Consider the following 25,789-nt stretch of genomic DNA (forward strand, 5'->3'; position numbering starts at 1 on the left):
ATGTCACCAGAGGTTTTCACCAATCTTGAAGCAACCTGCTAAGATCTGGAATTCAGATTCTTTTCTTCCTCCACATTTAGAGCCATAGGAAGCTACGGAATTTATTTGCAATTTTTTTAAAAAAAGATGAAATAAAGAAAAAAATTAATGTGTTATGGGCTTATTAATTATCTTGAAATGAAGGAGGTTTCGATAGATGCTGTAGAAAGAAAACGTATACGGCATGGTGGTGGTGGTTATGTTTTGAGAGAGCGGGAGTAGGGACAGATAATTATGGCATGAGGCAAGACACCATCCTGGTTGAATGGTGCATGCAGCGAGGATATAGCTTTTGAGGAATAGGAAGCCAATTTTAGCTTGAATGACAGGGAAGGAGGTGGTTCTTAAAAAATAGGCTGGTTTTTCCATCGGTGGAATTGATGGAAAGGGCATTCTAGGTTAAGTGAGTAAAATAATCAAATATCTGAAGGAAGGAAAATGACAAGCATTTAAGTAAAAGGGTGACTAGACATTTCTATTGGATAAATAAAGCTGGAAGACACTGTGCAGTGTCTGAAAGCCCATCTATGAATTTTGGACTTGATTCCATAAGCAACAGAGAACGCTGAAGTTTGCAAGCAGAAGTGACACGACATTCTTGACATTCTGGTTCATGGACTGCAACCCCCTCCCATGACCCATGGGACTGTAAGCTCCTTGAAGACAGAGGCCATGACTGTTCTGCTTACTGTATATATACGGTGTCTCACACAACGTCTGGTATATGATGTGTCTGCAACACATACACTGAATTAATGGATGAACTTATCTGGAGGTGGTTTAGCAGAGGAATTAGTTTGGCGAAGAGACGGGGAACAAAGTGAGCATTCGTTCCATAGCTTCACATTTGAATACCTACAATATGCCCAGCTCTGTGAGAAGTGCTAAGAACACAAAGATTAATAGATGTGATGCTGCCCTCAGGGTGGCCAAATTCAAGGGGAAAGGATGTTGTGTAAGCTATACATTCTACGAGCCCGAGATGTTTTGAAAGAGAGGTAAGCATGGTGTTGCCACCAGGCAAGGAGTGAACAGCTCTATCCAGGAAGACTTGGGCAAGTGCTTGCCAGGAGGGTAAGTCACGCCCTGACCCAAGCTCGGGAGCAACAGGCTGCAGATGCCCAGGTGTGGAAAGACCAGACACACAGAAGATAGACAAATTGGGGACCCAAGAGAAAAGGCTCTGGGTTTTGAACTGGATTCTGAATGTACATTTCTTTCATATGAAGTGCTGCTTGCTTCAAGGTGCCTACTATTAAGTTCCTGGTCTTTGCAACTATTGATGCCAAATCCATCTCTCCACCCGTTCTCCAAGAGTTGATTTCTGATACAGGCCGCCCGCTCTGCTGCAAAGGGAATGGCGGCAAGCTGCGGCAGCTTTCCACTCCTCCCTTGGAGTCACCTGGGCTTGCTTTCTCTGTGCTGGCTAATTTGTCTCTTGCAAACTTTTCTAGGAGTTGTGCTAATGGTAAGGGGGTTTAGAATCTCTTGGGCCTAGAAAACCTGCTCCTTTTTTGTCATGTATCATGATATTTTGGGTGTAACATGGGAAAATTTGCTTGGGCTGTTACTTCATGTTAGATATCATTTGGATTAATAGTTCATATTCAGAAATTACCTAATTTGTAATGACAAATTTTATTCATTTAGCAAAATTCATCTGTATAATAGGAATAATTATGAGGATTAAAAGAGTATGTACAAAGCAATTAGAACTATGCTTGACACATAGCAAGTGTTTTATAAATTACTATTTATAATTACTCATGCAATTTTCGTAACTCTTGAGTTATATACTATTATTATTTCCATTTTAATGATACAGAAACTGATGCACAGAGAGATTGAGTAAATTTTCTAAGATTATGCAGCTAGTTAATGGGAGATTTAAACTCATAGAATCTGGCCAGGGAATTTCTTCTCTTAACCACTAAGCATTGCTGGCTCAGCCTGTTGTCTTTTGGTGGTTGTAGATTGGCTGCCTGAATTGAGATAGAAAAGTAGTTTTATAGGATGGAAGATTTATTATTAACACTTTGAAAATTTGACTGTGGCTGGCATATGATAAAAAAGGATTTTAGTTTTGTTAACTATTAAACAATGTCTTTATTATAATCCATTTTTCTGTAAGCTGACCTTATAAAAAGTCAGGCATATTCACTTTGAATAAAGAAATGATTTTTTTTTTGTTTTTATTTTTTGAGACAGAGTTTCACTTTTGTTGCCCAGGCTGGAGTGCAATGGGGCGATCTTGGCTCATTGCAACCTCTGCCTCCTGGGTTCAAGTGATTCTCCTGCCTCAGTCTCTCGAGTAGCTGGGATTACAGGCATGTGCCACCATACCTCGCTAATTTAGTATTTTTAGTAGAGGCAGGGTTTCTCCATGTTGGTCAGGCTGGTCTTGAACTCTTGACCTTGGTGATCCACCTGCCTCGGCCTCCCAAAGTGCTGGGATTACAGGTGTGAGCCACTACGTCTGGCCGGAAATGATGTCTTCATGCTGATTTACATTAAATACTTTAATGAAATAAGACAACAAGTGCAACATATTATAACTTTGTTTGGTAATATATGGAATATATATGGAATAATTTACTGAAAAAGGATTTTTTTGTTTTGTTATACTCTGCTTACCTCATCTGTAATAATTTAGCTAATTATAGAACGTCCTTCATTTGTACTTTGGAAAAAACAGGATATTTGTCTATACCATGCTCAACTTTATTGTGGTATCAGAAAAAAATCTCAGGGTTATCCCAATTATAGACACATATTGGTAAGTGAAACTATTTGAATACTGATAACCTGACAATTTATTATTGCAAGTGGAAGCATAGTCAAGGTGTTGTAGTTACATTTTTACTTATGGTAAATTTGCTAATATATTTTAATGTATTTTATAAATATGATTGAGTAATCAGGATGTTCAGACTGATTAAAAGTGATAGAATCTTCTTTATTGTTATATCCCTAACACCAGGAAAATAGTGTGTACACCTGGTAAATATTGAAGAATGAATGAATGTATGATGACTCATTCTCAATTTGGGCACCCTGCTCTATATCAGAGTGTTCTACCTGGATCCAGGAGCTGTCTAGTCAGCTTGCACGTTTGAATCACATGAGAAACTTCAAACCCTCCTGATGCCAGGTGTCACCCCAGACCCATATCTGTTTTAGGTGCTGGGGTAATAGCACTGAACAAAAACAGGCAAGTTCCTGCTTGTGTTGAGGTGACATTACAATCAAGGGAGACTAAAAGTACATAAATAACTGTCAGATATGATAAGTGGTGTTACAAGCTTTGAAGAAAAATAAAACAGTGTAAGGTAGATGTTCAAATCAAAGATACTTGATTTGAATCTTGGAAAACCCTTACATTTGAAAGGGTTGTTATCTTAATCATTGGCCTGGAAAAAACCTCATTCTCCTCATCCTCCCCATATTTTGTTACTTTCTTTATCCCGTGTTGAATTGTGATCCTCATGTACTCTATGCTTCTATTTCTGTAGCTTCCAGCCATTAACTTCAATAGTGCCCAAAATAGCATGACGAAGTCTGAGCCCGCCATCAGGGCGGGTGGACACAGAGCTCGGGGTCAGTGGCATGAGTCCACAGAAGCTGTTGAACTTGAAAATTTTAGGTAAGAAATCCAGCATCTCCTTCGTCTTCAACAACTTATTCTACTTAGCTCACAGTTTTATTTAAGTTTATCCCAGGGCCTAAAATTAAAAACCCGCTTCAGTAGTTACCATAGAGATTCTTAATTTAATATTTTTAGTTAGTGCTTAAACCATTCCAGAAATAATATGCAAATAACAGGTTTAATGGGTACAGGTGGAACTGACCTGGGAGATTTAGGACACTCTGCTGACATGCGTTTGGCATTGCTCAACGAGGAAGTGGTTCCAGATTATTGACCTGGTTAGGCTTATCCCAATCTTTGTCTGTCTAGATCTTGCCAGTAATGAGACGGCATAAAAGGAGCCGTTGCTGGGAACAGATGTGGTGGTTAAAGTATGTGGTTGTCAAAACAACTGAGGTTTTCGGTTGAAGGGGTTGCGGCACACCTCTAACACTGAAAGTGTCAGGTAATGTTCATCTCTGTTGCCACGCAGACCCCTGCAAAGCTCCACGTTCTTGTGGGCCACTCCCGTCTCGGGAGCTGGTTCTCTCAGTTTTACAGTGTGCTTGGGTTATTTGGCACTAAGTACCATGTAAATAGTGAGCGGCATGAAATATCAATATGAATATTCTAGAAGGATCGTTTGTTTATTTGGCCTAGATTTTGTTTTTGTTTCCCTGTCATCTTATGACGATGAATTTAATAGTATGGGAAAGTTACATGACATTTCATGGGTTCATATTTTAAAAACATACTTTTAGTGAGGAGCACTTAACTACTTAAAAAATTGTCATATGGTGAGTACCAGTGCCCGTGTACTAAGAAACCATTACAGCCCTCAGGTGACTAGGATGGGGACATGCTGTCCAATGGCATTTGAAAGACAGAAGGCAGAACATTACACATGGCAACATAAGGTTATACTCGTTTCCTTTGAGGTTGTATGTTCATGGAATTCCAGCTTATTTGTCCTAGATCTTAAAATTAGTTTTATTTAATTACGTGCAAAAATATCATATCGTGTATTTGGTAGCAATGTGACCATTTTGTTTATTATCCCTTATCCTTTTCCAGTTTTAAAATAGAATGTTTTAGAGGTATTTTTAACCTCTTTGGTGAGCTGTAAGATCAGCAAAAAGAAGCTGAAGCTGGAATATCTTAGAATTTTGTTAAACACACACACAAAAACCATATAAACAATCAACAGTGACAGTCAACATGGCTGAAGGTGTATAAGCTGTGTTTAATAAACTCTTCTTATCTAGAAGGAATTATAAATGATGACCACTGGTGTTGACAGTGAGATCAGCCAGTGGGATCGAGGGTATGTGGAAAAGTGGAGAGGGAATTCTTCTCTTCCTGTTACACAGTTGTCTAAATAATGTGTCCCAATCATTCTTTCTCTCCATTTACCCTTTTCTTCCTCCAACCAATTTTAGCTGTTAGTGTTTATAGGGAATAATTTAATGGATATGGTAAAAGGAAATACATACGCTTTACTATATTTTATTTTTAACCTTATAATTGAATTTCTAGTTCCTATTTTAACAGTTGATATTTGCTTTTAGCAACATGTTAAATGCAAGTCTCCTTCAATATTTGCCTGAATCCTCATTAGTATACTGGTTAGTAATGAAAAAAACATTACCTGAATATAGATGATCTTTGTCTGCATTGGCGACTTTGAGACAGCCTAATCTCTATAACAAAATCCTTTTCTGTTTGTTTCGTCTCAGTATAAACTACAAGAATGAGAGAAATTTCAGCAAACATCCTCAGCATAAACTATTTCAGGAGATCTTTACAGCCTTGGTGAAAAATAGACTCATATGCAGGTAAGATTGTTCCTGGAAAACAGGCTTTTACTCAAGAGTGGCATATGTCATCTATCTTGTCTCTAGAACATGATTTGAAACATTTCCAGGATTGAACATGTCATTAAAGGAGAGAAGGAGGTGAATGAGTAGGCATTACAGATGATCTTATTAAAATCACTGATGAGGTACTGAATTTAGCTGAATTTGATGACAGATAAGGAAAAATGGGAAAACACTCAAGTTATGTTTTCTTTATTTTCTTTGAGTTTGGATACTGAAGGAGGAGTTTATTGTGTGGGATCTTATGAAAGAGACACTGGACGACACCACGGACAACATTCTCATAGTGCACTTTTGCAGTGATTTAATGACTGATTAAATGGACTGCGCAAGCCTTGACCTTGAGGAAAGAAAGGATGAGTCTGTAAAAACCAGCCACAGCCTCATAAAGATGTTTCTTCTTTCTTTCTTTGCCTTGTTAACACGGGTGCAGTGTTGGGACTGTAGAGAAAGAATTAGTTAACAAGTCCTCTTGATTCTCTCTCACAAATATCAGCGGTTTTCAGGGAGCCATTGATTGTTGCTGGATTGCAGTCAGGTCTGAATTTTCTGTCCATTCTGAGCTGCTTCATAGAAAAACTGGGTATGCTGCTGCCAGATGCGAAGGAGGCTCCTAACAGTCTGTCACGATAGGGTCCTGTCTTTTGCTCTTTTCAGGAGGCCCATACTCTTCCCACATGCATCAGCTGAAAAATGCCTATAAAGAATCTTAAGTCTTCCTTGTCACTTTGTGACTTGATTGAGATATGTGAATTCCATCCCAGTGAAAATGGAAAAACATTATTTCTATTGTGAAAAATAAAAATAGGAGTATTAATAATTTAATACCTTGATCAAAATAAAACTGACTTGGCCCAGTGCAATAGCTTATTTTAAGTAGAACAGCATTCTGATGGGTCCTCCATGACGAGTCAGCTACTCGATACATGCTTAATTGATGGCCTCATGTCTCCATCTTTTGGATGGGGTCATTTAGCATTATGTATTTAAGTATTGGACTTAAATGACTGTCCTATACATTAGTTTTCTTTAAAACAATACAGAATTGAGACTGCATCTGTCACGTCTTTGTACTTAATTTAAGCAGAGGATTATTAGACTGGCTCGGATGATACAAGAAGCCTAAAATCTTTACCAAGGTTATGTAATTGGGTCAGTGTTCAGTTCTCGATTACACACTCAAAGATTGTTCAAAGATTAATGAACACTGCAAATAACCTGAAGTTATGTGTATATATATATATATATTTCAACTGTTTTTTGCTTAGATTGAACAGAGTGAAACAATGGTAGTAGCAGAATCATTATGCATAAAACAGTATTAGGAAATAAAGTTTCTTTTTTTTTTTTTTTAAAGCCAGCTCACATGGACTCTTCAAGGGATGCCCAGTAGACTATTTATTGGGTCAGTACTTTGGGGGAAGGCACTAGATGCAGAAATTGTTAGAGAAAATAACTGGGCACTGGTTGGCATCAACTAATTGAAAAAGATCTCAACAATTCTAAAGTTGAGAGATCTCTTTTCAGAGTGTTTTAAAATTCTTAGTAATTGAAGGGGCATCTTAGGCTGGATGAAGTTACTGGCTGGTAACAAGAGCAGTCCCTGGAAGTCTTCAAACTAGGAAGAGATAATTGTAGATCTCTTTGCTTTCATAGTACGAGATGGAATTTAGGAATGTCGAACATCAAGGGCGTCCTTTAATGTCATCCTGTGGCTGCTGACAGCTTGCTATGTTCAGTTCTATTCTAAAAGCATTGGGTAAAAGATGGCTTAAATATAAAGGTTTTCCATTGTGCCTCACCCCATATAACCTTGCTAAAATAGCCGGGATCATCCGTCCTTTTTTTTCTTCCCCTCTAACTTTAGACTTATAGAAGAATTACACCTCAGGACCCTTTCTGATATGGCTTGTTATCCCTTTGTTTGCAAACGTCAGATTTAGTGTTGGGTTGAAGGTTTAGATTCAATTTGATAAACAAACTGGTAAGCATCTACTATATGTAAGGAAGGGATTAAGTAAGTGGTAAAGAAGGGTGAAATTTAAAAAATTAACAGGACATATGGTCCTTTTCTCCCTGGGAACTCAAATTCTACTGTGATCAGCAAGACAATTACCCAATAAAGGAAAATGTACTAAATATATACAATTTGTATTAACACAACTAACTAAAGGCTGCATGAGATTGGGGGTGGGTGGGAATTTGGGTCCTTGGCCCAATTATGGTTGTAGATAAGACTATAGATAAGACATTCAGCATGTTATGCTACTCAATTTTGCCCTGAAAAATATGACTGACTGGGAATTTAGTCTCATTTGTGAAGTGTGACCCCTTTCAACTCACTTCTCAATGCCTACCCAATTGGTGGTAATGTTGCTCTTGTATTTTACTCACCCCAACTCTAGCCTTTCCCTAAATCATACTTGTGGACACCTCCTTTCTGTATTCTTTTCTGTGATTTGTGATTACTCCCCCATTCTCAGAATGAAACTGCCAGATGGCATCTGAAACTGGAAAAGACTTGTTAATCCAGAGTCAGATAAGGTAACACTGCAAATACCTCACAGTAAATCTCAAAGGACAAGGGAAAGTGTCATCCCTGAGCGTGGGCTTACTCCTAGTTACACAATGGTAACTAATCTTTTTTAAAAAATCCTTGTATAATAGTATTTATAATATACTGCTATATAATATTTTACATATTTATGGGGTACATGTGGTATTTTGTTACATACATAGAATGTGTAATGATCAAGTCAGGGTATTTGAGGTGCCCATCACGTTGAGGATTTGTCATTTCTATGTGTTGAGAACTCTCTTCTAGCTACTTTGAAATAGACAATACGTTGTTGTTAATTATAGTCACGCTACTCTGCTGTCAAATGATGGAACTCATACCTTTCGTTTAACAATACATTTGTACCCGTTAACCTACCTCTTTATCCCCCCTTGCACTCACCCACCCTTCCTGGACTCTGGTATCTATTATTCTACTCTCTATCTTTATGAGACTGACTTTTTTTTAAGCTCCCATATATGAGTGAGACCACACAATATTTGTCTTTCTATACCTGGGTTATTTCACTTAACATAATGCCTTCCAGTTCCATCTATGTTGCTATAAATGATGTGATTTTTTCTCTTTTTTATGGCCAAATAATGTTTCATTTTGTGTGTATACTACATTTAAAGAATTCATTTGTTTGTTGGTAGACACTAAGGTTGATTCCATGTCTTTGCTTTTGTGAACAGTGCTGCAATAAACACATGAGTGCAAGTATCCCTTTGTTATACTGATTTTTTTTTTCTTTGGATAGATACCCAGTAGCAGAACTGCTGGATCATATGGTTCTATTTTTATTTTTTTGAGAAATCGTCATAAAGTTCTCCACAGCAGTTGCACTAATTTGCATTCCCACAAACAGTGTATGAGTTCCCTCTTCTCCACATCCTCATCTGTTAGTTTTTTGTCTTTTAATCGTAGCTGTTCTAACTGGGGTAAGATGATATCTCATTGTAATTTTGATTTGCATTTCTCTGATGATTAGTGATGTTGAACTTTTTTTCATGTACTTGTTGGCTATTTGTATGTCTTCTTTTGAGAGTTGTAAATTCATGTCCTTTGCCCACTTATTTTATTTTATTTTACTTTAAGTTCTGGTATACATGTTCAGAAAGTGCAGGTTTGTTACATAGGTATACATGTGCCATAGTGGTTTGCTGCACCTGTCCACCTGTCGTCTAGGTTTTAAGCCCCACATGCATTAGGTGTTTGTCCTAATGCTCTCCCTCCTTTTGCCACCCACCCCCCAATAGGCCCCAGTGGGTGATATTCCCTTCCCTGTGTCCGTGTGTTCTCATTGTTCAACTTCCACGTATGAGTGAGAACATGCGGTGTTTGTTTTTCTGTTCCTGTGTCAGTTTGCTGAGAATGATGGCTTCCGGCTTCATCTATGTCTCTGCAAAGGACATGAACTCATTCTTCTTTATGGCTGCATAGTATTCCATGGTGTATATGTGCCACATCTTCTTTATGCAGTCTATCATTGATAAGCATTTGGGTTGGTTCCAAGGCTTTGCTATTGAATATAGTGCTGCAATAAACATATGTGTGCATGTGTCTTTATAGTAGCATGATATATAATCCTTTGGGTATATACCCGGTAATGGGATTGCTGGTTCAAATGGTATATCTGGTTCTAGATCCTTGATGAATTACCATGCTGTCTTCCACAATGGTTGAACTAATTTACACTCCCACCAACAGTGTAATAGTGTTCCTGTTTCTCCACAACCTCGTCAGCATTTGTTGTTTCCTGACTTTTTAATAATTACCATTCTAACTGGCATGAGATGGTATCTCATTGTGGGTTTTTGTTTTTGTTTTTGTTTTTGTTTGTTTTTTTGAGATGGAGTCTTGCTCTGTGGCCCAGGCTGGAGTGCAGTGGCCTGATCTCGGCTCACTGCAACCTCCGCCTTCTGGGTTCAAGAGATTATCCTGCCTTAGCCTCCCAAGTAGCTGGGACAACAGGTGTGCACCATCACACCCAGCTAGTTTTTGTATTTTTAGTGGAGTCAGGATTTCATCATATTGGCCAGGCTAGTCTTGAACTCCTGACCTCGTGATCCTCCCACCTCAGCCTCCCAAAGTGCTGGGATTACAGGCATGAGCCACCATGCCCAACCCTCATTGTGGTTTTGATTTGCATTTCTCTAATGACCAGTGATGATGAGCTCCTTTTCATATGTTTGTTGGCTGTATAAATGTCTTCTTTTGAGAAGTGTCTGCTCATACCCTTTGCCCACTTTTTGATAGGGTTGTTTTTTTCTTGTAAATTTGTTTAAATTTCTAGTAGATTGTGGATATTAGACCTTTGTCAGATGGGTAGATTGCAAAAATTTTCTCCCATTTATAGGCATGGGCAAGGACTTCCTGACTAAAACACCGAAAGTAATAGCAACAAAAGTCAAAATTGACAAATGGGATCTAATTAAACTAAAGAGCTTCTGCACAACAAAGGAGACTATCATCAGAGTGAACAGGCATCTTTGCCCACTTTTTAATGGTATTATTTGCTTATTTTTTGCTATTGAGTTGTTTGAGTTCCTTGTATATTTTGGATATTAGTCGCTTGTTGATGAATAGTTTGCAAATATTTTCTACCATTTAATAGGTTGTCTCTTCACTCTCTTGATTGCTTCCTTTGCTGTGCAGAAGTTTTTAGTTTAATATAGTTCCATTTGTCTATTTTTGTTTTAATGTCTGTGCTTTTGAGGTCTTAGCCATAAAATCTTTGCCTAGATCACAACCTACAGAATGGGAGAAAATTTTTGCAATCTATTCATCTGACAAAGGGCTAATATCCAGAATCTACAAAGAACGTAAACGAATTTACAAGAAAAAAAACCACCCCATCAAAAAGAGGGCAAAGAATATGAACAGACACTTCTCAAAAGAAGACATTAATGCAGCCAACAGACATATGCAAAAATGCTCATCATCGTTGGTCATCAGAGAAATGCAAATCAAAACCGCAATGAGATACTGTCTCACGCCAATTAGAATGGCGATCATTAAAAAGTCAGGAAACAACTTAGGATGTGGAGAAATAGGAACACTTTTACACTGTTGGTGGGAGTGTAAATTAGTTCAACCATTGTGGAAGACAGTGTGGCAATTTCTCAAGGATCTAGAACTAGAAATACCATTTGACCCAGCAATCCCATTACTGGGTATATACCCAAGGGATTATAAATCATGCTGCTATAAAGACACATGCACAGGTATGTTTATTCCAGCACTATTCACAATAGTAAAGACTTGGAACCAACCCAAATGTCCGTCAATAATAAACTGGATAAAGAAAATGTGGCACATATACACCATGGAATACTATGCAGCCATGAAAATGATGAGTTTGTGTCCTTTGCAGGGACGTGGATGAAGCTGGAAACCATCATTCTCAGTAAAATATCACAAGAACAGAAAACCAAACACTGCATGTTCTTACTCATAAGTGGGAGTTGAACTATGAGAACACGTGGACACAGGGAGGGGAAGATCACACGCCAGGGCCTGTTGGGCAGTGGGGGGCTGGGGAAGGGATAGCATTAGGAGAAATACCTAATGTAAATGATGAGTTGATGGGTGCAGCAAACCAACATGGCACATATATACCTATATAACAAACCTGCACATTGTGCACATGTACCCTAGAACTTAAAGTATAAAAATAAAAAAAGAAAAAAATTAAAAACTAGTAATCAAAACCCTAAAAAATATCTTTGCCTAGACCTTCCTATGTTTCATAGGAAAGTGTTTTCTCTGTTTTTATTTAGGAGTTTCATAGTTTTGAATCTTAGTGTTTAAGTCTTTAATCCATCTTGTGTTGATTTTTGTATATAGTGAGAGAGAGAGGGGGGTCCAGTTTCATTCTTCTGCACACTGATACCCAATTTCTTCTACACCATTTATTGAAGAGGGTGTCCTTTCTGCAGTGAATGTTCTTGGTGCCTTTGTTAAAAATCATGACCAAGTGGGATTTACACCAGGGAAACAAGAATGGTTTGGCATGCAGAAGTAAATAAATGTTGTACATCACATCAACAGAATGAAGGATAAACAACATATGATCATCTCAATAGATGCAGCCACGTGGCTGTAAACATGTGGATTTGTTTTGGGGTTCTCTATTCTGTTCCATCTGTCTATATGTTTGGTTTTATACCATTACCATGCTGTTTTGGTTACTATGGCCTTGTAATATATTTTGAAGTCAGGGAGTGTGATGGGTCCTGCTTTGTTCTTTTGCTCAGGATTGCTTTGGCTCTTCTGGTTCTTTTTTTGTTTCATATGAATTTTATGATTTTTTTTCTATTTCTGTGAAAAATGATCTTTTGATAGGGATTGCATTGAATCTATATATTGCTTTGGGTAGTATGGTCATTTTAATGATATTGATTCTGATTCACGAGCATGGAATGTCTTTCTTTTGTTTGTGTCCTCCTTAGTTTCTTTCATCAGTGTTTTGTAGTTTTCCTTGTAAAGATCTTTTACCTCGCTGGTCACATTATTTTTTCTAGGTATTTTATTTTTTTGGTAGCTATCGGAAGTGCGATTGTCCTCTTGATTTCTTTTTCAGCTATTTCATTGTTGGTATATAAAAATGCTGCTGACTTTTGTATGTTGATTTTGTATCCTGCGACTTTACTGAATTTATTTATCATACTTGAGTCTCTGGTTTTTCTAAATATAAGATCCTGTTATCTGCAACGAGGTACATCTTCCTTCCCCCACCCCCCCATTTTGGATGCGTTTTATTTCTTTGTCTTGACTTATTATTCTGGCTAGGACTTCCAGTACTATGTTGAATTTGAGTGGTGCAAGTAGACATCCTTGTCATGTTCCATTTCTTAGAGGGAAATCCTTCAATATGATGTTAGCTGAAGTCGATATTGTTATATATAGCCTCTGTTATGTTGAGGTATGTTCCTTCTATGCATAGTTTGTTGAGTTTTTAATCATGAAGGATATTGAATTTTATCAGATTCTTTTTCTGTATCTATTGAGATGATCATATGTTGTTTATCCTTCATTCTGTTGATGTGATGTATAACATTTATTTACTTTTGCATGCCAAACCATTCTTGTTTCCCTGGTGTAAATCCCACTTGGTCATAGTGTATTATCTTTCAGATAAGCTATTTAATTTGGTTTGCTAGTACTTTGTTGAGGATTTTTACATCTATGTTCATTAGGGATACTGTTCTGTAGTTTTCATTTTTTTGTTGTTCTTGTCTTGTTTTGTTATTAGGGTAACGCTGGCCCCATATAATGAGTTAGAATTCCCTCCTCTTCAATTTCCTGGAATAGTTTCAGGAGGATTGATGGATTGATATTAGTTCTTGCTTGTATGTTTGGTAGAATTCAGCAGTGAATCCCCCAGTCCTAGCCTTTTCTTTCTTTTTTTTTTTTTAATTATACTTTTAAGTTCTAGGGTACATGTGCACAACGTGCAGGTTTGTTCCATATGTATACATGTGCCATGTTGGTGTGCTGTACCCATTAACTCGTCATTTACATTAAGTATATCTCCTAATGCTATCCCTCCCCCTTGTCCCCTCCCCACAATAGGCCCCGTTGTGTGATGTTCCCCTTCCTGTGTCCAAGTGATCTCATTGTTCAATTCCTACCTATGAGTGAGAACATGCGGTGTTTGGTTTTCTGTTCTTGCGATAGTTTGCTGAGAATGATGGTTTTCAGCTGCATCCATGTCCCTAAAAGGGACACAAATTCATCCTTTTTTATGGCTGCATAGTATTCCATGGTGTATATGTGCCACGTTTTCTTAATCCAGTCTGTCACTGATGGACATTTGGGTTGATTCCAAGTCTTTGCTATTGTGAATAGTGCTGCAATAAATATACGTGTGCATGTGTTTTTATAGCAGCATGATTTATAATCCTTTGGGCATATGCCCAGTAATGGGTTGGCTGGGTCAAATGGTATTTCTAGTTCTAGATCCTTGAGGAATCGCCACATTGTCTTCCACAATAGTTGAACTAGTTTACAGTCCCACCAATAGTGTAAAAGTGTTCCTATTTCTCCACATCCTCTCCAACACCTGCTGTTTCCTGATTTTTTAATGATTGCCATTCTAACTGGTGTGAGATGGTATCTCATGTGGCTTTTCATTTTTAAGAGACATTTTATTACTTTTTAAATCTTGCTACTCATTATTGGTCTGTTGTTTTTCATTTCTTCCTGCTTCAACTACTTGGAAAGTTGTAGTTTCCAGGAATTGATCCATTTCCTGTAGGTTTTTCAGTTTGTTAGCATATAATTGTTCATGATAGTCTCTGATGATCTTTTGTATTTTTGTGTTGTCAGTTGTGTATCTCCTTTTCCATTTCTGATTTTGGTCTGGGTCTTTCTTTGTTAGTCTAGCTAGTGGTTCATCAATTTATGTTTTTGAAGAACCAACTTTTTGTTTTATTGATGCTTTGTGTTGTTTTTTAGCCTCTATTTTGTTTAATTCTGCTCTGATCTTTTTTATTTCTTTCTGTCTGCTAATTTGGTGTTTGGTTTGTTCTTGCTTTTCTAGTGTCTTGAGGTATATTGTTAGATTGTTTAAAATCCTTCTACTTTTTTGATGTGAGTATTTTATTGCTATAAACTTCCTTTTTAGCACAGCATTTGCTGTGTCCTACAGGTTTTGGTATGTTGTGTTTCCACTTTCATTTGTTTCAAGAAATTTTTCTACTTACATTTTAGTTTCTTTATTGACCCAATGGTCATTCAGGAGCAAATGTTTAATTTCCATGTATTTGTGCAGTTTCCAAAGTTCCTCTTGTTATTCATTTTTAGTTTTATTCCATTCTGCTCTGAGAAGATACTTGATATGATTTCACTTTTTAAAAATGTGTTGAGACTTGTTTTTTAGCCGAACATGGTCTATCATGCAGAATGTTCTGTGTACTGAGGAGAACTGTATTCTGCAGTTGTTGAATTGTTGGATAAAATGTTCTGTTAATATCTGTTATGTTCATTTGATCTAATGTCCAGTTTAAATCCAATGTTTCTTTGTTGATTTTCTATTTGGAACCTCTGCTTACTGCTGAGAGTGGGGGTGTTAAAGTCCCTCACTATTATTATATTAGAGTCTATCTCTCTCTTTAGATCTAGTATAATTTGCTTTTGTTTTATTTTATTTTATTTTATTTTTTTTGAGACAGAGTTTCACTCTGTCACTCAGGCTGGAGTGCAATGTGCAATGGTGCATTTTCAGCTCACTGCAACCTCCAACTCCCAGGTTCAAGCAAATCTCCTTCCTCAGCCTCTCAAGCAGCTGGGAATACAGGTGCCTGCCACCAAGCCTGGCTAATTTTTGTAGTTTGTAGTAGAGATGGAGTTTCACCATGTTGGCCAGGCTGGTCTAGAACTCCTGATCTCAGGTGGTCCACTCGTCTCGGCCTCCCAAAGTGCTGGGATTACAGGCGTGAGCCACCGTGCCCAGCTGCTGTGGTTCTTTTTTAAGATATCTGTCTTTTTAGTAAATTTCTAATTTGTATCCTGAATTGTTTTTCTGATTTATTTATATTTTTGGACTTTTCTTATATCTCACAGAACTTCTTTTGAAACAATAATTTGAATTCTTTTTCCAAGATTTTGTGAATTTATTTTTGATTGGAATCTATTGTTGGATAATCATTCTTCTCATTTGGAGGTGTCATATTTCCTTTATTTTTCATGTTTCCTGTGTTCTTACATTGATGTCTGCACAGCTGGTGTAATAGTCACTTCTAATGTTTAAAATTGGCTTTCACATGGGAAGACTTTTTCCTGACGATGAATCTACAATGTTGGTTGGGTAGTGTACTTTGGCGTTGATTCTGGGTGAGTACAGCTGTGCAGTCTCTGTATGATTTCTTTCTCTATAAACGGTGTCAGTAGTATCTGAGATTTCCTCAGCGGCTTAGGGTATAGTTACTACTGAAGGCTGTGGTGTGGTTTAGCCGGAGACTGGGACATCAGGCAGGCTAGTCTTCAGTCAGGGGAGGCATCGGTGGGACAGCCTGCCTATCCCGGGGACCCTGGATGGCATACACTGGCACTAGTCTTAGCAGGTCCAGGTGGGTCTATTTTTTGGCCCTCCAAGTGGCTTACTTGGATGCCAGTAGTGGCAACCATGGGCTGGACAGGTAGAAGGGTTCTCATGCCCCTGAGCAGCTGGTGTGTTATGAGTGATGGTAGTGGCAGTTGTAGGACTACCCTCTAGGTCCCAAGTAATGCATGCTGGTGTTGGTGGCTGCAATGGGCTAGGCAGGCTAGTCTCCAGGCCTGCAGGCAGCACATGCTGGTAGATGCCAGCTGTGGTTGTAGTGGCTTGGTGGGTAGGCTCAACTTCAGGCCCTTGGGAGGAGTGTTTAGGTGCCAATGGTGGTAGACTAGGCTGGGCAATCCCGTGGTCCCTGGACTGTATGCTCTGGCATGGAGGAGAGGGTGAAGCTGGGCTAGGCTAGCTGGTCCTCAGGGCCTTGCAGTTGTGTGTACAGGTGTTGGCCGTGGTAGGCAGGAATGGGGCAACCTCTAGGCCAGTGGCAGAATGCCACTGGGTGGTGTTGGTGGGGAGGCAATGTTTTTAGTGATGGCAGCCTACGCCAGCAGATGTTAAGCATGTGTGCCACTTATGGCTCAGCCCCAGGTATGGTAGCCCATGGTTGCTTGTTCCTAAGCCCTGGGGTCAACAGCCAGCTCTTCTTTTGAACCTCTGTCCCAGCACTGCTGGCTTCTAGGATAGTGCATACTCTGTTGGGGGTAGTGTTCTAGAATGGTGCCTCGCTCAGCCCTGGTGGTAGCCTGCATCTTGATCATGCCTCCTACCTGGCTGTGGTAGCCCACGGTTGCTTGTACCTAAGCCTTGTGGGCAGCATCCCATACTTCTCTCGCACTTCAGCCCTGGTGCTACTGGGTTGCAGGATAGCATGCAGTCTATTGAAGACAAACCTCTTTTTTTTTTTTTTTTTTTTTTTTTTTTTGAGACAGAGTTTTGCTCTTGTTGCCCAGGCTGTAGTGCAATGGTGCAATCTCGGCTCACTGCAACTTCTGCCTCCTGGGTTTGAGTGATTCTCCTGCCTCAGGCTCCTGAGTAGCTAGGATTACAGGTGCCTGCCACCATACTCAGCTAATTTTTGTATTTTTAGTAGATACAGGGTTTTACCATGTTGGCCAGGCTGGTCTTGATCTCCTGACCTCAGGTGATCTGCCTGCCTTGGCCTCCCAAAGTGCTGGGATTACAGGTGTGAGCCACCGCACCCGGCCGTGGGTCAAGGGGCTCTCCCATGGCTAGAATTGCAGGAGTCCATGGTGATAATGTGGACCACTGAGGGTCTCTCACTCACCCTTTCCCTGTATTGTAGTCTCCCTTGGCTCCCAGCTGATCTTGGCTGAGCAGGCTGCCTCACTTCCTTCTCCTTCTTCCTTTAGGTATTGCCTGCCACTTTTCTACTGAATTCCAGTATTCTCTCTTGGGTGACCTATTTGAAGCGTAATTATCTACTCACTATATTGGTTCTTCTTAGTGGAGGAAGCAAGTACAAAATGCCCTTACTCAGCTCTCTTGAATTGTTACTCCTGGTAACTAATCTCAAGGTGTGGCAAGATACAGAAACAAACTGTGGTCTTCCAATCTTTTTTTTTCTGTCATGACGTCATTTGTCTGCAGTAGAGTTTGATTCCATTTCCATGTCATCTGCCTGAACAGGAAAGTACAAAAGGTGTTGGTATCCAAGACCAGGTTGTTATGAGCTGTGTAGGGAAGTAAAAGTTGTCAAAACGTTATCATATTCTCTAATTAATTGACCTCTTATAAAATTGACCTCTATTCAGGTATCTCTTGTGTATATCTGCTTCTCTGGAATTCCTCTTTGTTAGTCCATTCCTTGCTGATGTGAAGATTCTATATTACAAGGCAAATATTTATTTGTGAAACAAACTTGCAAATCTGGCTAAAGATGTAGAATTTTATGAAGTTATTGAAAGTGATGGAGCTGAGCTGGTGGAATATGACAAATAAGGCTCAGGCAGAAATAGGTCACCTGACAATGAAGCAAGAGAGTTTTTTTTTGTTTTTTTTTTTGAGACGGAGTCTCGCTCTGTCGCCCAGGTTGGAGTGCAGTGGCTGGATCTCAGCTCACTGCAAGCTCCGCCTCCCAGGTTTACACCATTCTCCTGCCTCAGCCTCCCGAGTAGCTGGGACTACAGGCGCCCACCACCTCACCTGGCTAGTTTTTTGTATTTTTTTAAGTAGAGACGGGGTTTCACCGTGTTAGCCAGGATGGTCTCGATCTCCTGACCTCGTGATCCACCCGTCTCGGCCTCCCAAAGTGCTGGGATTACAGGCTTGAGCCACCGCGCCCAGCCAGGAAGAGAGTGTTAACAAGGAAGATGATGAGGCTATGTTTGGAAAAACAAAGAATAGCAGAGGTCTTTGGGGAAAAAAAATAATGAATCCTTCCAATATATTCACAAAATTGAACTCTTTTTCTTGCAAAATCAAAAGTGAATGTTGGATCATGTTATTTGAATGTTTTTTCAGAAAAAATGTTCCAAAAATGTCAGCAGAATTCATTCTTGCTTTGTTCTAGATACCAGGGCAATGTTGCAGTATAACTTAAATTTTGTTAAATGTAAAGTAAAATACATCTTGGTTTTATAATTTATTTTTAAAGATGTTGTTTCAGTCTTTCCTCCTGCCCTTTAATATGAAATTTGGTGTTATTTTGAAGTGGGTTTACTTAACTGGCCTCGTTCTGGTACTATCATTCTGGAATAACCAGGATATACCTCTTCCCTTGCCTGTAACTTTTGTATAGGTAAGCTTGCCCAAGGTACTCATTCTAGTTGGAATGAGTTGGAGGAAATCATTTAGTATTACCTCATTTGTAAAAAAAATTAATTTGCTTTTCTGAAAAGAATGAGTTAGTATCCTTATTATTTTATACTCCAGTTTCCTGAGATATTTGCTGCAAATTTGAAGAATTTTGGAAATAAGTCTGTAGGAAGTCTAGGTGAGAAATATGTTTGCACTATGTATAAGAGAAAACTTCTTGAATTAGGAGAAAACATCACAATATTATTAGAAATTACCATAAAAAGTGTTCTGAGAACATCATAGATACTTATAACCAAGAGGATTAATATAGTTGTTTGTTTAGCTATCAGACAATTTGTTATCCATGTCCACTCCAGGTCCTAGATCATGAAAAAAGTGACTCTTATCCTTTCGAGCTTTACCTGGTCCTCAGCATTGACTATCCAGACTCCATCACAGAGGGAGGTTAGATGAGAGGACCAGAAGTTAGGATGCAGGGAGAATCTCTTCAGTGTTTTGAATAAGTTCTTGAAATAGATGAAGCTAATGAAGAGATGCTTTTTCTGTGGATTTATCTCTTCAACCAGTACAGAGGCCAACAGAGACCTCTGAAGATTCCTTATTGTCTAAGAAGGGAGAAGCCTGTTCACCTAGGTAAAGCCTGTCAGATAGTTCAGAACTTCCCTAGAGACAGAGTTTCAAGTTAGCACCATAAATTGGGCACAGATAAAGTTTCATAAAGTCCTCAAGAGTCTTAGGTTTGTGTATTTATTTATTTATTTATTTATTTATTTATTTATTTATTTTTGGAGACAGGGTCTTGCTCTGTCACCCAGGCTGGAGTGCAGTGGCCCGGCTTACTGCAACCTCCACCTCCCAAGTTTAAGCGATTCTCCCTGCCTCAGCCTCCTGAGTGGCTGGGATTACAGGTGCCTGCCACCATGACTGGCTACTTTTTGTATTTTTTAGTAGAGACGGGGTTTCGCCATGTTGGCCAGGCTGGTCTTGAACTCCTGACCTCAGGTGATCCACCTACTTTGGCTTCCCAAAGTGCTGGGATTACAGGCGTGAGCCACTGCATCCATCCAGGTTTGTGTCTTCATGTACCAAAAAATGTTATAACAGCCCATTCGTTAGGTGGTTCACATAGTTCTTTGAGGTCTTGTTCCTTCTTGGCCTCATCTCTTTATCCTGTCAGTGTCTCTCCTAGACTCACTGAGGTCAGAGTGAAATTTCTGTTCCTTTGAAAGTTATTCTTTTTGTTACTTCTGATCCTCTGACCGTGCTAGTCCTCTGCCTGAAGCACTCTATCCCTACCTCTTTGTAGGTCTTTTATCTCCTGCTCAAGCCATTGACACTGGTTTTGCTGGGGGAAGATTGAGGTTAAGATTGTTCATTTGAAATTTCTTTGCATTAAATTATTTTGATTGCTTTAAAAATTTTGGAAAACACAGAAAATTATGAAAACATGAAAATTTACTATTTATACCACCCTTAGAAACAGCTATATTAACTTTTGCTGTATTTCCTTCTAATCTTTTAACAATTTTGTGCTTTTTTCCTTCACTTATCTGATAGATTATTATGCACATACAAAACTACATTCTGCTTTTACCCAGAGTATAACTTTTTAAACAGCTAGATCATTGTTTGAGAATGAAATTTGTCTTTTTGTCTCTCTTTTACTTGAAGCTTCACAATCTTAAACATAGACATGAAGCAAATAAGCTTTAACAACCCAACATCTCATGTAGTCCTCAAGCAAATGATGATTTCCCTTCTTCCCATCACCTAACTTGGAGCAAACATCTAGCTCTTATATTATTATTTCTCATGCAATATTATCTAGGGTTTTTAGGTAAATGTGTACACATACACATACACACACACACACACACACACACACACACACACAGAGGCATAGTCAGCCCTTGATATCCAAGGGTTCTGCATCTCAGATTCAACCAACCGCAGATTAAAAAATTATTCAGGAAAAACAATAAAAAACACAACAATAAAAATATTTACGTAGCATTTACATCATATTAGGTATTATGAGTAAGATGATTTATAGTACATGTGAGAATATGTGTAGGTTCTGTGGATTTTGGTAACCATGGGGGTCCTGGAATTCCTGAGGATAACAACGGATGACTATATATACCAAAAAAGTCATGAAATTATAGAGGTAGAATGGACTCTGAAGAAAACCTTCTTAAGCCTCATTTGATAGATGTGGGAGATGAGTAAGTAAGGTCCAAGGTCCTGAGACAAAGCCGTGGCTGGTACTCTTTTCTCTTATGCCTCACTGATTCCCTTGTTCTTTACTAATCAATGCACATTTAAAATTTGTTTTAGGTGTGCACCAGGGAAAAGTATCACTTTGGTAACCAGACTTACTGCTTCTTGTGTAGCTCATTCACTTGGCTGTCAATAGGCATGAAATGAAAATGTTCCTACCTTCCCAGGAAAGAACTGGTTGTTCCTTGGCTACAGATAACCACCAGAACCAGTTTTAAACCTGGCCAAATCAATAAATGACAGTTTCTCATGAGTACAGGAGTTTCTGAGAGCCAGGCAGTAACTGATAGTCACATTCTGGGAGCCGCATTTCCACAGCTAAAAATCAACCAATCCCCAAACAGCCTTGTGAAACCTGGCCTTTCCTAAATTTTCCTATCCACTTTGCTCCAAGAAATGGGGCCTTCTAAGTACACTCTCTGTATTAATCTGTTTTCATGTTGCTAGTAAAGACATACTTGAGACTGGGTAAGTTATACAGGAAAAAAGTTTAATGGACTTACAGTTCCATGTGACTGAGGAGGCCTCACAATCATGGTGAAGGCAAGGAGGAGCAATTCACATCTTACATGGATGGCAGCAGGCAAAAAGAGCTTGCATGGGGAAACTCCCATTTTTAAAAATCATCAGATCTCATAAGACTCATTCACTATCACAAGAACAGCACAGGGAAGACATGCCCCCATGATTAAATACCTCCCACCAGGTCCCTCCCACAACATGTGGGAATTCAAGATGAGATTTGGGTGGGGACACAGCCAAACCATATCACTTTCCTGTGCTATAAATTCATCTTTTGTTATACATATTGATTTGTGGGCTCTTCCTTCTTTAAGCATCTCAAAGTTAACATGTTTAAAACAGTACTTTTGATTTTTCTCACTCAATGTGTGAGAATGCCTCAGTTTTAGTTTTCCCCATCCGCTAGTCCAAACCCTCATCATCTCTTGCTTGGACTATTGCAGTAGGCTAACAGGCCTCCCTGCTTTGGATGCTTGGCTCTTTATACTCTGTTCTCAACATTGAATTTAGAAGGATTTTTTCAAAATCTCAGTCAGATTATGTCAATCCTCTGCCCAGAGCCTTCCAATGACTTCCCTGAATAAAAAATCCAAAGGCCCTGTTCTTATTTTGCAAGGCCCTTAAAACTTTGACTTCTGCTCTCTCTCTCACCCCAATCCCTATTGCTCTATCTTTGCTCACTCTGCTCCAGCCCTACTGGCTTCCTTGCTATTCTTTGCAGATTACAGTATTCCTCCTTCAGGGACTATGTATTAAACTACTCTGCTGTTCTGACCTAGACATCCAAATGGATCAATCCCTCAAAGAACTCAGATGCTAATCTTACCAAAGAACTGTTCTGTGACTGTCCTAAAATAGCATGCCCAGTACTCAATAAATCCTTAACCTTGACTATTCTCCACTGGTCACCACCTGATATGCAGTTTTATTTGTTTTTGTGATCAGAATGTAAGCTCCATGAGTACAAGTGCATGGGTTTGTCCTCTGCCGTACTCCTGGGTTTATAACAGTACTTGGCTGGTCATAGTTGATGAGTATTTGTTAAATATTTGAAAACATTCTGAAATTTTCATTAATTATGTAGAAGAAATACCTCTAAGAATGCACATTTATGTCCTGATTTTAGGGGCCAACATGATCCCATTTGTATTTGATGGGTTTCTGATTGGGTGTACATTCCATGCTAGGTTTAGTAGGGGACACAGAGAAAGAACAAAGACCTATTAAGAATAGCAAAACAAGTCAGTGAGAATCCCCTAAATAATCATTTAGGATGAATTTCTTCACATATATTCTTGTGTTTTGTTTTAAGGTTTGCATAGATGTGAATTTTACTTTTTCAACTATCTAAAAAAATAGGACTCTGTCTCATGAATTTGAGGTAATACTTATTTTGAAACAGACTTGAATTCCTCCATTTTTAAACATTGAGTCAAAGATGGCAGATTGTTTTGGTTTATCTTGTGTGTTAATGAAAACAGTGCTACAACATGGAAAGGGCTGTGACATGAAAGAGACAGAGTGTGCTACAAATGACGGTCAACGTTGTCACTCCTGCTATTTGCATCAGTTCCTGGGTTCAGTTAACCCTGCTTCATTATAATAGCACAGCTTCATGGACTGAGTTTTTACTTGGAACCCTCACATCACATATTTGTTTCTGTTACTGTGTAAGAAGTTGAAACCCCGGCTCCTCTTTCTCTTTTCAAATAATGTGTCTCCAGTGCTTTTCCTTCTTTTTATATTGATGGCAGAAGGTGGCACCCGATGCTGACAGCAGAATGGCAGGTGATCATGGATGGGGGTGGCGGGAGCTGATCACGCTGCCATGTATTAATAGTCCTGTGAAAACAGTGGCATAAGTTCAGTCATAAGAGGGGACAAATATTTGCCCGCTCATGAATTTGCTTCTGTGTGGCTGCTATATTGAGACATGGCCTCAAGAGAAATACTATCTTTGCAGACAGACAGATTTTTCAGGGCTGCCCCCATGCCACTCTGCTGAACGCTACTGTTCCCATATTAAACATATCTGCAGAGTCACTTTCTCCTCAGCCATCCCCTGTACAGACTTACGTGGAGGGGAGGGATGGCAGGAGCACAGGAGTGGGAGTCTGGCACCTGGCTCTATTACTTATTGTGTAGCTGTGGGCCAGACGCTTAGCTCCTCCAGGCCACAATTGCTGAGTCAGTAAAATAAAGGTGCCTGTCTTTACAATCTGTCACTATTATTCACGGTAATTCTCTGGTTGCACTAAGCTGTGTGTTTCCTAGTCCCTCAACTCTTGGCAAACATATATATGTTTATATGTTTATATATGTGTGTATATATATGTTTATATATGTGTATATATATGTGTGTGTGTATATATAGTCTTACAGAGCATGCAATTCCCCTTGAACACCAGCACTTCATCCCATGTGCCCCGTCCTTGCAGTGGGTTAAGGGCTGAGAGCCAGGGAAGGAACAACTGCTCTTTCAGAGGTCAGCGCAAAGAGAGGAGAAGCCAGAGGACTCAGACACCAGGAATTCTATTTACATTTACAGCAGCAGAGGCCACGTAGAAATATTAATAGCTTTGGGCTTCAGTTCCCAAATTACAAAACAAAACAAAACAAAAATGCCATTTGGTTGGAACAGAAATTTCAACTCAGATTTTTCTGAAACTCTTTATTTATATATACTTCTTTATTAGTTAAAAAAATATTCTGGAATTTTTGTTCTTTTCTTTTTCCTGGGAGGTGGAAAGAAAACAACCTTTTTATATTTATATTAATATGAAAAATCACTGGAAAAGTCATGAAATTTCCTCATGATGACTGTATATGGCTAACAGTAAAAATACCAAGTGTACACATATTTGTAGCATGAATCATCTCTTAAAATGCCCCATGGCTTTTCCTTTAAATAATGAAAAGTAATTAGCATTCAGCATCACTAGGTTGCTAGCAGCTGTTGCAACCTGATCATTATTTCTGTTAGATCTTTGGGATGTAGTATCTTTGCTCTACAATTCAGACTACATGCTGTCTTTAGCTAACTCAACACCTGAATGAAAAACTTCTCATGAGCCCTCTTCCTAATTATAAAAATTAAAGATATCCTCTCTGTATTAGGAGCTTTAGAATAACCATATTTTTAATAAGTGCCCCTATAGATTTTGAATTCACAATGTATTTCAAATTTGGCTTATTTTTCTCAATGTAGGGTATGTCCGATCTGAAGTCAGGATGAACCCATAGTACAGTTACTAATGTGGCCTTGGATAATTCTGCCTGGCTGGCAGTTTCGGGACTGGTTGAATCCTGACTCTATTTTCAGAGGAAACTGGGCTTTGTCCCCTTGGCAAAAAGGGGTCACTGGCAAGGTGCTTGGGCCAGAGGAGGGGCCAAGGTGTTGATGGCAACTGTGGTGGGCAGCACAGCTGCCAGGAGTCTTGGTGATGGGAGGAAGAGTAATTCTTAGCCAGTGATATTCTTTGGACATCTTACTCAACATCGGGGGACTCTAATCTATAATGAGCACTCAGGAATATAAGGCTTTGGGAAGCGCCTACTATCAACCTCCTTCCCATGAAGTCAGCCTTTGTAGATGGAAGGAATGGTGAGTGACTTGGGGTGGAGTGTGAGTGGGGTGGGGTAGGGAGTAGCACCTCTAGTGGCAGAAACCACAGATGTTCATCCTAACTTTGAGGAAGATGGTTGTCATTCACTCAGGTTTGAGATGTGCAGGTTTGGGGGCAGAGCTGAATTTCTCAGGGTCATAAAGGAGACAAAGATGAACTGTACCCAGAGGCAGAGGATCAATATGGGATAGGCCAGGCCACGGGTGGCTTCGGTCCACAGCTCAAGTAATTGCTCTGTTTGACAAGGGGGCAGATCTTTATTCTTGCTGGATACACAATCAGCTCAGTTGTGGAGGTAGGAGATGTGGGAGAAATTATATGGATCCTAGTCTAGAATAGCTTCCATTATCTCCCTCACTTTTTCTTGGCTGAGTATGAAATAGAAGATGCTTTGTGTTTTAGGCTTTCGTTAACATGTGTACTAAG

General features: G+C 39.2%; 1 protein-coding gene across 9 annotated transcripts in view; it reads left to right on the forward strand.

The window, feature by feature from the left end:
* Positions 1-25,789, forward strand: part of NEK10 (NIMA related kinase 10) — a 272,943-nt gene that overhangs the window by 21,295 nt on the left and 225,859 nt on the right. For all 9 annotated transcript variants that reach the window (XM_050779439.1, XM_050779442.1, XM_050779444.1 and 6 more), the window contains 2 exons: positions 3,552-3,682; positions 5,401-5,499. In XM_050779439.1, coding sequence (XP_050635396.1) covers positions 3,552-3,682; positions 5,401-5,499 — 230 coding nt within the window. The remainder of the gene's footprint in view (positions 1-3,551; positions 3,683-5,400; positions 5,500-25,789) is intronic.

Source organism: Macaca thibetana, chromosome 2, assembly GCF_024542745.1.
Source record: "Macaca thibetana thibetana isolate TM-01 chromosome 2, ASM2454274v1, whole genome shotgun sequence".
NCBI lineage: Eukaryota > Metazoa > Chordata > Mammalia > Primates > Cercopithecidae > Macaca > Macaca thibetana.